Below are 17,413 nucleotides of genomic sequence, written 5' to 3'. Positions count from 1 at the left end.
AGACATATGCAGTCTGCTACTGCCCTCATGCAATGGTACTATCTTACCTTCCTTTCATTCCTTGGGTACCTTTCCAGTAGCCAGACTTTCACTGAAAAGCCAGGTCAATCGAGCTGTCAGTTCTTTAGCACATTCTCTCAAAACCCGTGGTGAAATACCATCCAGTCCCACAGCTTTACTCACATCCAGAGTACTCAGTATTTGGAACACACTCTCCTCTTGCACTTCTAAACTCAAATCTGCCCTATCCCTCCAGTATCAAAACCTACTTCTCCAGGATGAAATACTCCAATAAAGTGTTTATTGAACAACTCTACTATATCCTCTGCATCAGTCACTCTATTCCCATTTTTATCCCACAATGTTATTCTTCCACAATCATTTCTCCTCCTACTGGCCACATATCTAAAAAATTCCTTAGGATTTTCTATGAATCTTAGTGCCAATATCTTCTCATATTCCAGTTTGGCCTTCCTTACCATACTAGTCGCTCTCCTTGGCCTGAGTCTTCTATTCTTCATGCATCTACACCCCTTTCCTTATATCTCTTACATAACCTCTTTTACACCTGCAGTTCATGTTTGATATTGTTTGTCATCCACTTTACATCAAATTTTGTCCACTTCTTCACTCGTGGAATACAGTGTACTATTGCTGCTAACAAATATTCATTCACAATTTCCCAAGCACTAATGATATCCTGGCCTTTCAATTCCGCCCTCCATGGAACTGTCCCAAGTTGATATCTAAGATTATTATAATTCCACATATGTTCCCTTTTCTTTGATACTCTTGCATATCTAATCATTTTTCAAGTCAAAAATCACATGGTCACTCTCTCTCCAACTGAGTGTGTGTGTGGGGGGGTAGAAATGTCATCTCAGTTATTATCACCCTTCTGATGCTATGGCCAAATCCAAAACTCTTGAACCTCTTGTTCCCTCTATTACATGTTGCCTGAGACATTTGTCCCTCAATAATTCTTGAAATTCCATTCCCTTATTACTACATGCATTTTCCTCTTCCCAACTTATACTTCTTTAGTTAAAATCTCCCATAACAATCATTCTTCTTGCACTTGCCAAGCTCAACTGCCTAAACATCTCCTTTTCCCCACCCTCTGTGCTCTTTGGCTTGTAGCAACATCCCATTAAATATTCTGTCTTGGTCACCTCTACCTCACTCCATTCAAAACAATTAGTGGCACTGCTTTCCAAAGACTCCACTCTTAGAGGACATAAGTCATCACTTATCATAAGCAGTACTCACCACTGCATTTTCCCTTCCTATGCTTTCAAAAAATGCTGTACCTTGCCACTTCTATTCCTGTTATTATATCATCTTCCATCAACCACAATCCCAATAATCTTTGGCCAAGCTGATGCTATCAATGCCATCAGTTTTTCTCCTTTATTTTGGATACTTCTGGCATTAGCATAAAGCATAAAAATGTCACTGCTTCTATATCTGTCATTATCCCCTCCAGACTCCACTGGACTCATCATTACCTAATGTCATCCCCCATTCTCCCAAACACTCATTCCCACAAGAGGCCACCCCTGCTGCATCCACCCTGTGAATTCTAATTTCTCTACACTGACTCGTTCAGAAAACAGCAACCTTTTCAGATGCTTACGTTCTTCCTCATTCAAATGCAGGCGGTCTCTTGCACACATTTCTTTTCTATCCTCTAATGCCCTCCAACCATCTACATATTTCAATCCTCTCTTCTCACACATTCTGGCTATTATGCTATTCATTATTACTGCTTTTCTGCTCAGCTCATCATTATCACACCTGGGTAACACACACTATCTTTCCTCTCTACGTTTACTTTTGTACAACCTCAAGCATGAATGTCAGATCTCTCGCCACCCTATTTACACTGCCTCTCAAGTCGTTCGTGCCCACCATCACAATCATCCCATTCACCCTTTCACCCCACTTAATTGCCATAGCCACATTTTCTATTGTTCCTCCAGGCAAACATTCCTCTGACATATCTTGCACACCATGGATCATCGAGTCTCCAGACATCACACCTCTTGCCACTCTGTTGCATGATTGCTCACCTGCATCCCTCACTCTCTCTCTCTCTCTCTCTCTTCTAATACTTTCTCTCCTGTTTCCCTACTTATCTGCTGTCCTGGCATCACTCTATCCCTGGTTCCAGCATTCTCCCGCATTCTTCTCATTCCTTCTCTCCAACTGTTTCCATTCTCTACTCATCTATCATTCCCATAACTCTCTTTCTCTCTCGTTCCCTCTCTTCTACTGTTTCTATTCTTTCCTCTTCTACTGTTTCTATTCTCTCCTTTTCTGTCATTCTCATGTTTCTCTCATTCTCTCTCTCCTACTCTGATTTGCCTTGCATTCATCTCTTCCATTCGCCATCTAATCTTTCGTACTTCTCATCTCATTCCCAAGACATCCCACCTTCTCTTTCAGCTCATCTTTCTCTCTCTCTGTAAGTTAGTCACATCCTCCCAATTAAGACCATCTCTGAAAACTTCACAATTATTCAAGCTTTCCACTCCCCACTCTTATTTTTTCATTTATATTTTGCTTGTTATTCTCACCCTCTATTACACTACTCTTCTCTCTTGGTTGAGATTCTCCTGCCCCTGAACGCGACGAGGTCAGTTATGGTATTATCTAACTCACTAAGTTCTTCCATTGCCTACATTTTGTGCATATATAACCTCAAGTATAAACTTCAAATCTCTTGCTAGCCAATTCACACTACATCTCAGGTTATTTTTACCCACCAGTCATCTCATCCACTCTTTCACTTTGTTTAATTGTCATAGTCTCTTCAACTCTCTATTGTTGAAGTAGTAGTTATTCTATTAAACCAAAAATTATTATAAATGATTTTATTGCCAAATAAACCTTCAGAGTTTCAAAAGTAAATATGTTTTGCTTAACTAGTTATGAAACAACAGATATTTATTATCCTTTCATTTAATAGTTTGATATCAACATAGAAGCTTTTTAGTTTCTGTTACTAACTGGAATACGACAACACTAAATTATTGAAATAAGATCATAAAATACTATTTTGTTTTGTAATTAAATTTTGTTATATTGTTCAATGCTACTTTTTTTGAGAACAGTTTAATTATTCTAATTGTGGTTTGTTATTTACTCTATTTAGCTGATGCAGTGTCAATTATAAATTGTCAGTTTGCAAATTTTTTTATGATTATTGCATTTATAATTTATTTGTATTTTGAATTAAAAGCATCTCACAATAGTTGTAATACATTTTATGAACATATGAATATCTGTTTGTCACAGATTGAGTTAAAAATTAGAAAATAAAAATGCCCTCTAAATGAAGAGAAATACTATGTGTTAACATATTTCTCTTCGTATAAACACATGTTATATGTGTTATTTAATATACAAGTGTTGGCCATTGTAAATCTTCTGATAAACACATATGATGAATTGCTTATGAGTAGAAAATTATTTTGTGCTGCACAGACAGTAGCAGAAAATTAGTTTAATCATTTTTATTTTATTTTAGATAACTTATGAATATCTAATAGTTGCTCTGGGAATGGAATTGGATTTTCAAAGGGTGAGTATAGCTACAATTTCTCCATAGTAAGTATAGTTAGCTTTGTTCTTGTATTAATCTTTCATTTTATAAAAACCAAGATTATTCCTATTATGCATATCTAAGACCATTTTTTTTTGTTTTAGGCATTTGGGGTTGTATCAACAATTTGATTTATTGCCATTTTGTTCATTTTTATGTCATTAGCTGTGGTAATAAATGGTCTAACAGAAAAAAAATTTGTATAAAATCATGTATTCAATTAATCATCTGATATATTGTGGTCATTTTGCATGAAATGCACCAGTTCCAATGTTCCTTCCATGTAGTATAACAGGATTGGAAGTCCTCTTCTGTTAGCTCATTTATGACTGCTGTCACAGTTCTTTGATTGTTTACTAGTTTCAAAATGGGGACCTTTCATCTTGTTCTTGAAGTGTAATCACCCCATATGGTATAAGTGAATTGAATAAGCTTGTACTCATCTTCAATTTTGTAAATTCCAATTTTCTCTAAACTCAGAAGAACAGGCCTAGGAGTTAAAAATAAATAAATTAATTAATAAAAAAAGAGTCATACCCTACGATCAGTTCAGAAACACATTTTATTGCCATTCATATTTTTTTAGCATATCAAAAATGTGTATCAAAATAAAAATCATAATTAATTAGTAGATTAATTCTTGAGATTAGCTCTGTTAGATAGTACGGTAGCACATTCCTCAGGAAACTGATGTGTATGCAACATGACTGTTGGAGAAATGTGGAAGTATGGTATTATCAGGCATGCTGTGACTTAATAATGAACAATTCACTTGCTACTTTTTCAGATATAAGCAACTATGGCTTTAACATTTGTATGATGATTTGAAATTTCTGTGTTTGACTGTTTTGTTACCAGTTCATTCAGTTGTGTGTGTGAAATTTATTAGTCCTTTGGTCTGCAAGTAATGTAGTGATGTTGATAACTCCAGCATTATCTTGTTTACCTCTTCTGGAAAAACATTTGAGAAACAAACTGTAGTGTACTACTATGCTAACAAACCTTATGGATGATTTCAGAAAAAATTAAAATTCATTTTAATTTTTTCCCATCTGATATTTGCCACTGCATAAATACCATTCCCTGAGGTTGACTTGGAATTACCACATCTAGTATTTAAAATTATCAGTGTAAAATTCTGAAACTAAACAGAACAAATTCTGGAAAGTTGTGATTTTATTATTAAAATAATAATATAATTTTTATGTTTATGTTTATGGATATATTCATGAGCCAATGTTTGTTTTTCATAACTTTCTTTTGATTATGTAATTTTTATGTATATAATATTATAATAACTGAATGAATTGTAGCATCTTATTTTCATTTACATTTATTTCCATGACATAGTGTAGTCTAAGCTACCCTGAGAAATGTGTTCAGGGCTCTATGCTATCTAGATAACATAGATTTCCTTAAAATCAAAAATCTGTAAATTTTTTCATGTGTATCATAGGCATCCTCAGTACATTGATAATAAAGCACAATATAAAATTCCAATAAAAAGAATCATTTTCGAAAAGTACCACTATAACATTAATAGGACAACAGATGGTAATTAAAATTTCAAATTATTTAAAAAAATTACAATAATATAATAATGAGGAACTTTCATAAAAATGATATAATAATATTTCCCATAAAGAGGATAGCCGAAGGCTATCAGATCTGCCTGGTCAGTGTAGAAAAGTCTCATAACTCTCTTTATAAGTGCTCTATAAGGAATTAACTAGCTTTTTTAGATATTTTATTTCTGCATCAACAAGATGGTAGTTTACAGTTTTTTATTTTTAGAAAACAAACTCATACCAATCATTATATCCATGCTAATTCTCGTTATCATCTTAGTCAAAAGATTGGAACTATTAAAACTCTGTTCCATTGTGCTCATAATATTTGTTCCCCTGAAGACCTTTTACAACAACAAGAATTGAATTATATCAGATCTGCTTTTATGAAAAATGGCTTTAACGAATCTTTTATTAAGAAAGCCTTTAACAGCTTTATACAACCAGTCTCCAGATCTATTGTAGGATTCTACTCCCTTATATTATAAGGGAGTGGAACATATAACATGTAGCTAAACATCTAAACCTCTTAATATTGTAGTATTAAGACGTTTTCAACAAGCTTTTGTCACTCAATCTTGAGGATGTCTTACCAGATCCCATGCTCCTGAGGTTTGTCTTACTTTGGATAGCCTGGCAGATCTGCAGCCATCCATCATGAAGAACATAAATCTTATATCCAGTACCATGAATAAGAACAGTCTGGCTTAGCAGAATATACCATCTTAACTAAACATAGTCTTTTTGGAAGAAAACTAAACTTTTACATAGTCGAAATGGCATATTCTGTTAAGCCACACATGTTCTTGTTCATGGTACCAGATATAAGATTTATGTTATGATTACTGCAGATCTGCCAGGCTATCCAAAGTAAGATGAATCGTATTTATTTTTGAAGTTTTAAATCAAACAAATCTGTCCATGTTGTAAATAGATCATCTATTTAAGGACCTCCCACGATGAGTCTTTTGACTCCATTGAGGCCTGCATCATCATCATCATAATAATAATCTGCATACCTATACTTTAGGAGAATATCTTTAAGAAGATGATCTTGAAAATTCAACATGTAGTAATTTGCAAGAGAAGGAGAGAGAGAGAAGACTACCCATGGCTTTTCCTTCAAATTATACTTGTTAGTATAATTTGTCTTGTGAGTGCCAAGGCAAGAAGTCTGGAGGTGTCTGAGGGAGAAGAAGGTTCTGGAGAAATATCTCAGGTTGGTGCAGGAGATGTACAGAAATGTGAAGACAAGAGTTTGGATCTGCCTGGGAGAGACAGAAAGTTTTCAAGTGACAGTTGGCTTGCATTGAGGGTCAGCATTGAGTCTGTTCCTGTTTAATATTGTGGTGGAGGAGGTGAGAGAAGATGTGCCTTGAATAATGTTGTATGCAGATGATATTCTGCTGTGTGCAGAATCAAGAGAAGTGGCAGCTAAACTGGAAAGATTAAGAACAGTACTGGAAGAGAGAGGTATGAGACTGAGCAGAAACAAGACAGAGTATATGTGTTGCAAAGTGGATGGCAGCTAGGAGACAGATCTGGAGCTGGAAGGAAATGTCATCAGGAAGGTTAGAGACTTTAGATACTTAGGTTCAACAGTGAAAGAGGATGGAGAGGCTGAGAAGGAAGTGGGATGCAGGATACAAGCAGGATGGAGGAACTGGAGAGAGAGATGGCTGGAGTGCTATGCGATGAGGGTGCTGATCAATCTAAAAGGCAAAATCTACAGGACAGTAGTGAACCAGCTATGACGTATGCTATGGAAACTGTGACCCTGAGGAAAGATAACATCAGCAGGATGGAGGTAGCAGAGAAATGAGAATGCTTAGGTGGATGTGTGGTGATCAGAAAGGATCATCTGAGAAATGACCATGTAAGGGGAACGGTGAAAGTTACAAACTCAGGAGCAAAGATACAGGAGAAGGTTGAGATGGTTTGGTCATGTGATGAGGAGGGAGGACGAGTTATGTGGGAAGAAAGGTCATGCAGATGGAAGTGCAGGGGAGGAGGAAGTGCATGCAGCCAAAGAAGTGATGGAGGGAGCTGGTGGAGGAGGACTTGAGGATGAAGAACTTGGATGTGGTTGTAGCCCAAGACAGCAGGATGTGGAGGAGATCACTGCAAACAGCGACTCCACTTAGGTGGGACAAGCTGCAGAAGAAGTAGTAGTATAATTTGTCTGTACACTGAAATAATCAGAATGGATTACAAGATTAAAAAGTTTGATATCAGGAGGGAAAATCTTTAAGTAAATTAATAATATTTTGAACCAAAGGAATGTTTGTGAAAAGGGATACTATATCAAGACTAAATAAAATATCTGAAGGTTCTAAATGTAGATTACAAAATTTTTATTTTAAAATCTAGGGAGTTCTTGATGTGAGTAGATTTTCCGTTAAATGAAGATAATAGCATAAACAAATATGTAGAAACTTTTTATGTGGGACAGCTGATACAATTGATTATGGCTCTTAATGGACTACCTGGTTTATGAATCTTTGAAGGACCATGTAATCTAGGAAGATGAGCATGAAAAATTTTTAGTTTTTTCTTTAATTCTTCCATTCAGTCTCCAAAAGCTAGATAGGGTATAAAGGCCTCGCCTGCTCCCTATTAGGGAATAAAAGGCGTTAGTTGATTTTTTTTTTTTTTCTTTAATTCTTCATCCCAACTGAAAATATTATCAATCAGTTTATTGACTTTATTAACTTGGCTAATAGTCGGATATGATGAGAGGGAACAATATGTAGAGAAATCACATAGCATTAAGGAAGTCTTTCTAAAATGTTCTTTCTTATCTTATTTGACTACTGCTTTGCAATTGAGTGAAAATGAATGTATCACCGACATTGCTTTTCCTTCTCATATGGCAGGGGTATTCAACCAGTCAATCTCTTTTGTATTCCTCCTTACTTAGAAATTTAATTAAAACTGAAAACATAATATTTTATTTATCATTATTTTGTATTATTTTTAATTCGCTTTAAGTGTATTGCTATTGTTTATTTACTTTTCGTTAAAATTGTCAAATCAGTAATTTTATTATAAGTCCAGGTAAATGAATTAATTTGGATCAGTGAAAGTCAAACTGTGAGCCGAGTGAATATGATTATAAGCAAAGTGTAAAAGCTTGATTGTAGCTTAAATATATTAAATATTCCAAAGCACATTACATAGATTTTTTACTTAGGTTAAGTCCCATATGAATATTGTAAAAAAAAATAAACTTTGTTTGTCTTGGTATAGTTTGTATTAGATGTTTTTGTAAATAACTCTTTTGAAGCTAATTGTATATGCTGCTTTAATAAGAATATGTCAGAGTGTTAAAAACAAAGGCAATGTTTTTGTCGCCAAAGCTGTACATGGTGGCATTAGAAAGATTGTTATTGAAATTTGTATGTATGAGAAAGGCTTGCAGGCTCTAAGTGTAAATATCTCCAAAGTCAGTCAGAAAGAGTTCAAACAACTTACCGATGGCTGGCAACTTACAATCAAAAGAAAGCAGAGGAGAATAAAAGGCATGCCGAACTTGAAACTTAAGATGAAAGACTCATACCGATTCTTTAGGGGTTGCCAAACTTCATGCGAGGTCTCAGAGAAGGCCTAATAAAAAGGGACTGAAACAAGCAGAAGGGGTCCTGGTTCCAGAATTGCTGTCAGAGAGGAGGCCACCCAGTCCAGAGTTGCCATCAGAGAGACTGCCCGGATCCACGTTGCTTGAGAGGAGTTTCTCGCTTCCAGAAAGGAGCTTCTCTGTTCGAGACGTCGCTAGAGAGAGACTACTTCTAGGCCACAGACAAGGTTTCAAATTGCCGAAAGGAAGAGTTCCAATTGCTGGAGAAAAGTTTCCAGGCCAGTTTAATGTCAGACATTCACCAGTGTGTTGCATTTTCATTATAATTTGATGAATCAAACGACTTCACTGATATTGCTCAGTTAATGGTGACTAAGTTTAATACATGTGAACCACAGTAGTAGGTTTTTTATTGCGTAAATATTTCGTCCTAGATATCTTAGGACATCAGTACAGTAAGGCAATACTAGGAATGACAAAAGAAAGGGCGTGTATGTACAAAGGAATCCAACTTGCGTGCAGTAGTGCGTTGCGGCCTGAACTAAATTACATAAATTAAATTAATTACAGTTAAGTTATTATTTTGCACAATTTTGTATGACAATTTTCCATACTTTAGGGATGGCAAGAACATCATTGCGGTTTAGATTTGATCTGTGGAGTAGGGCTTCAGCACTTTCTTTATATAAATGTTCATATTTATATGAAAATCTGTGTAGAAGTTTTGTATTTTTCCAATGGATCTTATGGTTTGGATTTTCCACTCTGTGTTGAGCGAGGCCTGATTTATGCGGGTTGATGAGGCAGATATGATCTTGATGTTCCGAAATGCATTTAAAAACTGATCTGCCTGTCTGTCCAAAATAGAAGAGTTTACAGGAGCATGGAACCTTGTATACACCAGGTAGTAGCATAGGTGAAAGTTTGTCTTTAGGTGAGGGTAACAAGTTTTGGATCTGGTTGCTGGGTTGCAAGGTGGCAGCAAGATTGTATTTCTTCCTAATTTTCGAGAGCCATTCAGAGATGCCTTTGATATAAGGTATGGGAATCCTATGGGGTTGTTCTTGTCTAGGTTGAAGTGTGGAGAAATTGCTGATGATTTTTTGAGTTGTTTTGACATTGTAACCATTTAGAGTGGCTGTGTTTTTGATTATTTCCAATTTTTGTTTTAGAGAATCCTCAGAGGAGGAGCATAATTGTGTGCTCTGGTTACCAGTGATTTAATGATGCCAAATTTTTGAGAGGGATGATGAGCTGAAGTATTGTGAATGTAGCGACCTGAAAATGTCGGTTTGCGATAAACAGAGGTGGAAATGGAACCATCTTCTTTTCTTTGGATGTGTAAATCCAGAAAGGGGATGCCTTGTGGGGATTCTCTTTCTAATGTAAATCTGATGCAAGGATGAAGAAGGTTGATTTTTTCTAAAATCTGCAGTAGCTCTTGTTCAGAATGACTCCAGACTGCAAAGATATTATCGACATATCAAAGTCAGAGCTTTGGTTTGGGTTTGAATGCGAGGATTTTTTCTTCTAGATGTTTTATAAACAGATCTGCCAAGTTGGGTGACATGGGAAACCCCATTGCTGTTCCCTCCTCTTGCTTGTAGATTTTTCCTTTCCATGTGAAGTAACCAGAAGTGATAACAAATTTGAACAGTTCAACAATGTCTGATGGAAATTTTTGATTTAGTAGGTCTACGGTTTCTTTATGGGGGATATTGGTGAAGAGAGAGATGATGTCAAAGCTAATTAGCATGTCTGTTGTCAGCAGTTTGTTGTCTTTTATTTTGGTGTGAAAATCTGTGGAGTTTTTTATTGAAGAGGTTGACTGGCCTATGTGGGGACGGAGAAGGTTTGATAGAAATTTTGATAACTTGTAAGTCGGGCTGCTAATTGTATCAACGACAGGTCTGAGTGGGACGTTGTTTTTATTAAGCTTGGGTAAACTGTATATTCTCAGAGGTCTAGCATGGTATGTTTTGAGTTTTTTTGAAGTTTCTTCATCTAACGATGTTGCTTCATCGAGTAGCTTGTTTTCAGTTTCTTCAGCTGTATTTTTGTGGGATCATAGTCCAGTTTCGTATAGGTATTTCAGTCTCGGAGTAGTAGATTCATTTTCCAGTCATATGAAACAGTATCAAGAACCACTGTAGTATTTCTTTTGTCAGCTCTGGTGAAGATGATGTTTTTATTATGTTTTAAGGAGGTAAGAGCTTTCAATTCTGATGGTGGAATGTTTAAAACTGAAGGTTTGGCATCAAAAAATATTTTTGTTATTTCAAAACGAAGTTTGTTGGCTTCAATGTTTGATGTTTCTTTCAATGTTGTGTATGAAATCTAGATATGGGAGATGTTCAGGGGTGATGGCAAATTTATGGCCTCTTGCTAGAACATTTAATTCATCTTCTGTTAGTGGGCGGTTGGATCAGTTTACCACCCATTTTTCGGTTCGGTAATTTATTGATATTTTTCTTAGATCGATTTAGCAGGTTTAGGTATTTTTTCTGTAGGTTAATATTGCTTTTATCAAAAGCTTTGATCCCTGAGTTTTTTTGAGACACTAATAATCACTTGCAGCAATTCTTGATTTAGCATGTTTGACAAATCTGCTTCTAGTTCTATAATTTTTTAATCATTTGTTGCAAATTTATGTTTGACATCTCGTAACTGATTCAGAAGTAGTGAATGACTTGCTTTTTGATAGATTTTATGGGTGCTTGGTGATTTAATAATTTCCTTTAGCTTAGCGAACATTGGAATAAGTTTATCGCGTCTGCACTTTTTTAAAAAAGAGATACGGGCACTTAGCTTACCTTTTTCAGTTGAAGTTTGCCTAGTAAGTCCATCTTCTGTGCTGTCATTTCCCTGTGTAGGAATAAGACTTGATTATATAGAGAAAATGATTATATTTACACAATAAAAACCTACTACTGTGGTTTACGTGTGTTAAACTTAGTCATGAATTCTCCACAGGTTTCTCTATATAATCAGTTAATGGTATTTCAAGATTATTCAAGTAAAGAAGAACTTTTGAAAATTATACCATTATTGGGAAGGACTAGGAGAGAAGACATTTTTTCAGCATTTAATGAATTTGTGAAACAACATAAACTTCTGCTTTTTAAGCTTGTCTATTACTACTGATGGTGCTCCTGCAATGATAGGTAATAAATCAGGCTTCATTTCTTATGTAAAAGCAATGACAAATATCCAAATATTTTAACGTACCACTGTATTATTCACCAACAAGTACTCTGTAGTAAAAGATTAAACACAAAAGATGTTTTGGATATTACATTTAAAATTGTAAATTCTGTTTGAGGAAAAGCCCTGCAACGGCAGTTATTTAAATTACAGGCAGATGATGATAGGGAACTTCTGTTGTACAATAATGTTCGCTGGCTCAGCAGAAGTCAATTTTTAGAAAGATTTCTTGTATTAATTAACGATATAAAACATTTTCTTGATGAAAATGGAGATATTTATCTACAATTGAGTGATAAAAGATGGTTATGATTATCACTTATCATTTTTAGTAGATTTCTGTACGAAATTAAGCAATTTAAATTTAGAGTTACAAGTTAGAGATAAAAATTTAATTGACATGTTAAGTTCAATAAAAACTTTCCAACAATACTTACTTTTATTAAAGAAAAATATAAATGATTGCGAATTTAGATATCTCTCATATTTATTAAAATTTTTTGAACAAAATCAAGAAATGCTTCGCTATGATTTGAAAGAATTTATTCATGAAATAGGATTAGTTGAGGAAGAAATAAATTCAAGATTTAAAGATTTTAATAAAACTGAAATTATTGTATCTTTTATCAATAATCCATTTCAAGACAACTTGAACATCACAGAAATTTCAAATAAAATTAGTTTGCTGTTTGATATAAACCAAGCTGAAGTAGAACTTGAGATAATAAACATTCAGAATAGTTTACATTTAAAATCAATAAATAATGAAGTCATTTGGAAGTATGCACATGAAAAATTCCCAATATTAACTGATATTGCGCGAAAAATTCTGTCGTATTTCGGATCGACATACTTGTCAGAATCTGCTTTTTCAAATATGACAGTCATAAAAAATCAATTAAGAAACCAAATTACAAATGATCATTCAGATGATTCTTTACAATTGGCCACTTCTTCATATCAACTTGAATATGAAAATATTGCAAGGTCCAAACAATGCCAAATTTCATATTAACATTTTTTTTTTTTTTTTAATATCAACCAGCATTTTCTGTAACTTGTGAGGTTTGTAATCAATTTGTTGTTTTTTCTAACTTTGGTTTTCTAAAATAGAGAAATAAATATTTTATTCCAATATATTTTTTTTTTTTTGTTCTATTAAAATATTTGTTGTATTAAAAGTGATAAATAAATTTTTAAATACAAAGTTTTTAATTGTGTATTTTTTTTAGTTGTTTATTTGTGCATAATCAGATATCAGGTTGGTGGAACATGATCTATATAAGAGAGTAGATCACCGAATAATTTTTTTATAGAAAAGTAGCTCGCGTAGTAAAAAAGGTTGAACACCACTTAATATGGTATCACAAAAAGTATTATGAAACAAGTTCTGCACTGTGGACAACTCCTAACTTACTGGAATATTTTAATTACATTTTATTCATTTGATTCTGAATTTGATACTTCTTTATTATGCTTGCCTTATTTTTAACCTTTATGAAATTTGGTTATGGATTAATTATAATGAAGCATACATTTTTATTTTTGTTATTTGATTTTGTCTGTTACTACATAAGATGATTTATATAATTAATAAATTTTCATAATTATTAAAATTTTTTGTATTACTTTTAAACAGATTAAAGGCCTTCCTGAAGCTTTTGAAACACCAGGGGTATGTTCAAACTATTCAATTAAAACAGTAGGAAAAACCTTTCAAGCTCTGAAGAATTTTAAAGAAGGAAATGCTGTATTTACACAACCAGTAAATCCAATTAAGTGTGGAGGAGCACCACAAAAGATTATGTATCTTTCTGATAGTTACTTGAGAAAGGTTTTTAGAATTTGTTTCAAATAACTATTTATTTATAAGCATTTATAGCATATATTAAAAACACTTAGAGAATATAACTACATTCATAGTGCATATTAAGATTCACTTGTGTTATGCTGGTGCCACATAACATTATTTCATGTTATGCAGTTGACTCTCACTGTAGCAACCACTACTATAACAAACTACCAAAGAGTTCCAACCAATTCCCATATGGTAGCTGTGCCAAAAGAAATTCTTAATAGCTAACTATTAAGGTCTAATAAATATTCATTCATTGTGACAATTGAGAATATTGGCTCTAACAAACTATTCTTAGGGTTCCCTGTGAGTTTTCTATAGTGAGTCAGCTCTAGCTCATCTGTTATCATTCCATTGGCCATCTGTGAATATATCATGTTATGTACCACGAGGTTAGATGACATTTATTTTAACTTATTATATTTTTCTGTGGAATGAACTATAGGGTGAACATGCTATGGCATATGCATCATTGATATAACTAGATATTTATGTATTTTAAGTGAAATGCTGATTATGTATCCCCTCTAATTGGAGGGGATTCAAGAGTACATTTTAATTTTTATTTAGAAATTTCTTCTAAAACCATACTTCAATAAATATAAATATTTTAGAATATTCAAAAAATATTCAAACATTTAAATATTTAAAAAAAAAGTGTCATTTTTTTTTATAAATTATAAATTATGCTCTTGACTTTCCTGCACCTGGGACTAAAGCATTGCTTGACTTGTTCTAGTTATGGCTCTGGTGCATGTGCATTTCAGGTATTTCTGAACTGTTCAGCAAAATCTTGAAGTTTCACCTAACATCCACATATTTTCCTGTTAACAGAATTGTTTAATCTCTTACCAACTACAAAAGACAAAATGTTTGTCTCCTCTTTAGTTGTTTATCAGATTTCTTGTGAATAATCTGACATATTTTGGACAGACAGGCTGTTCTGTGGGAAAAAAAAAAGATTGGTGAACATCAGTACTGTGCTATGTTGAATAACCTAAATCTCAAAAGTTGGGGTATCACATAACACTCATAACACTGCATTGAGATCAAATGCTGTATTTTCCAGAATGATGTGTGCCTTTTCCATACAGCAGTTTTAAATATGAATATCTTTTCAAAAAAAAACAAAAAAAAAAACCGTTCAGATGCTACACACCATCCAAATTTAAATCAGGATGCCTTTCAGACTATGAAGACTATGACAAACAAACATATCACACTTGGATAAAGGATCAAACTAGATTTATTATAGTCTAACCAAGTGAAAAATAAACTTTCAACATCTTTTTCTAAATCCAGAGTAATTTATTAAAAAGGTGGCACACCGTTTGGCCACTCCTATAAGTAGAGATGACCTTGCTAATGCTTTGGCCTGGTATCTCCACTTTGGCCTGGCTCCCACTGAAGAGACCACAATTAAGGTCGAAACTAGTCTGGGTAGTGGCCCTTCCCTTAATAATGCATAACATTAGACAAATCCGCAAGGAGATGTGTTTTGCATTATGGGAGATACTGAGATAGGAGTGATGGTAACTTGCTCCACCTTTGCAAGGTGTTGCCCTGGTGTTGTATACCACCTTAACCCAGTCCTGAAGATACTTTCAGGTGCAAACTTTGTTTGCTCACACTTGGATAAACGATTAAACTAAATTTATTATAGTCTAACCAAGTGAAAAATAAACTTTCAACAAAGAGTAAAATCATTTTAAAATATAACAAAACAGACCTACACCTTTTAGCATTCAGGTATGCTAATTGTTTGCATATCCTTATGATTCATATAGTGATTTTTCGACTTATGACTGGATCATTGGAATGGAACCCCATCGTAAGTTGAAGACTGATTGTATTAGTAAATAGTGACATAACATCAGAACCTGCCATTAAATCATTTGAGTTAATTTGATATCCTTAATTTTTGAAATAGAATAAGAAGTATTTTTTTATATAGGAAGGATAAGTTCCAGTAACTGAAGGTTTTAATTTTGACAGATATTTAGCAACTTAATGAACATCCATACATTGAACACTGGAATATAGCAGAATTCTACTCTTTTGGATTTTTGGCAATCCATAAATTCTTGAAAGGGACCTAATGAGGATAATGATGGTAAATTTTTGGAAGTCTATCAAGAAAGGTATGAAATTGAACTACAGATTGCTTGTCCCAAGAAGTTATTTTCTAAAATTTTGTTTTAGAAAATAACTTCTTTTCTAAAACAAAATTTTCTAAAATTTTGTTTTAGGAAATTTGTGATTTAGTGGAATTTGGAACCAAATCACAAGTGAGACATTTTCTGATGATATTCAGAATTCATAATAAGTCACTTATCCTATGTTGTTAGCTCTTGATAATGGTATTTGTAGCCAATTGAGGCAGCTAAAAATTCATTCATTGTGAAAGTTGAGAATATTGGCTCTATATAAAACTTGAGCAGATTCAACTCTTAAGCCATCAGCAGTTTCATTATGAATGTCACAAGTGTCTCTTTTAGTATTGATGATGAAATCTGAAAATGGAATATGTTTAAGAGTAACCATACATTCCATATCTTTAGCCAGAACTTTCATTTCAAGAACAGTGAATGGATGATAAAATTTATTATTATTATTACATGACACCACCAGGGAGTCGAAAGACTCATCGAGGGAGGGAGGGAGCCCAATCCACAGCTCATTGTCTCCACCACGTAATCCACTGACTACAATGAACCCAACCACACCATGCCATCTACTGCCCACCACCACTGGTATTTTCAAGTTGTTTATTTATTATTTATTAGTTAGTATTTATTCAATTTTTGATTCATTTATAAATAATTTTTGTTATGTGACACCTCCAAGGATTCATAAGTGGTTAATTAATAAATTTTATAAATTATCATGATGATATAACATTAAGTTATAATAATATATTATCATAATGATACATTATTATAATGATTTATAACTTATAAATCATTATAATGTTATATAATTACAATAATAATACAAGAATACATAAAGCTTAAAATTTTATTTTTGTGTTTGGTATTTAGAACAGGATCTTTGAATTAGCACTTACTTGGCAAAAGAATGTATGATAGGTTTCAACCTTTTGTTGGTGAGATTCAATAATAATGATATATTTAATACAGGAAGTTAAAGAGACAGTGAAGGAAAAGAAGAAACCATATCAAAATTTCCTGGCAAATAAGTCTATAAGTCTGCTTGTGCTCTTAGAGAATACAGAGACAAATGTAAGAAAGCTAAACACTGTAAAACTGGCTAAACAAAAGTCATGGGAGGACTTTGACAAGAACATAGAAAATAAATATCAAGAAGGTAGCAAAATATTCTGGAGGTTGTTGAAGAAGCATACAAATGGAGGAAAGAGTGCTGTAAAAGGACTTAGAGATGATAAAGGTGACATGAAAATAGGTGGAAAAGATTATTATAACTATTGTGCATCTTGCGCAGTAGAACAAAATCGGTCCATTGCACATCATGTGCAGTACACTAAAATTGGTCCATTGCGCATCTTTTGAAAAATTGCTAAATGAAACAAGCAGTGATAGCGCAGTGGTAAAAAACACTCAACAGGCATACAGTCAGGAATA

At 33.7% G+C, this 17,413-nt stretch overlaps 1 protein-coding gene across 3 annotated transcripts in view; it reads left to right on the top strand.

Annotated features, from left to right (window-relative positions):
• The window catches only part of Sqor (Sulfide quinone oxidoreductase), a 124,480-nt gene that overhangs the window by 57,005 nt on the left and 50,062 nt on the right, over positions 1 to 17,413 (top strand). For all 3 annotated transcript variants that reach the window (XM_090413140.1, XM_090413141.1, XM_090413139.1), the window contains exons 4-5: positions 3,533 to 3,586; positions 13,596 to 13,790. In XM_090413140.1, coding sequence (XP_090269266.1) covers positions 3,533 to 3,586; positions 13,596 to 13,790 — 249 coding nt within the window. The remainder of the gene's footprint in view (positions 1 to 3,532; positions 3,587 to 13,595; positions 13,791 to 17,413) is intronic.

Source organism: Typopeltis vanoorti, chromosome 23 (assembly GCF_054136105.1).
Source record: "Typopeltis vanoorti isolate ZY-2024b chromosome 23, IOZ_Tvanoo_1.0, whole genome shotgun sequence".
NCBI lineage: Eukaryota > Metazoa > Arthropoda > Arachnida > Uropygi > Thelyphonidae > Typopeltis > Typopeltis vanoorti.
Note: the sequence above shows the minus strand (reverse complement) of the source record. Positions and strands in the feature narration are given on the sequence as shown.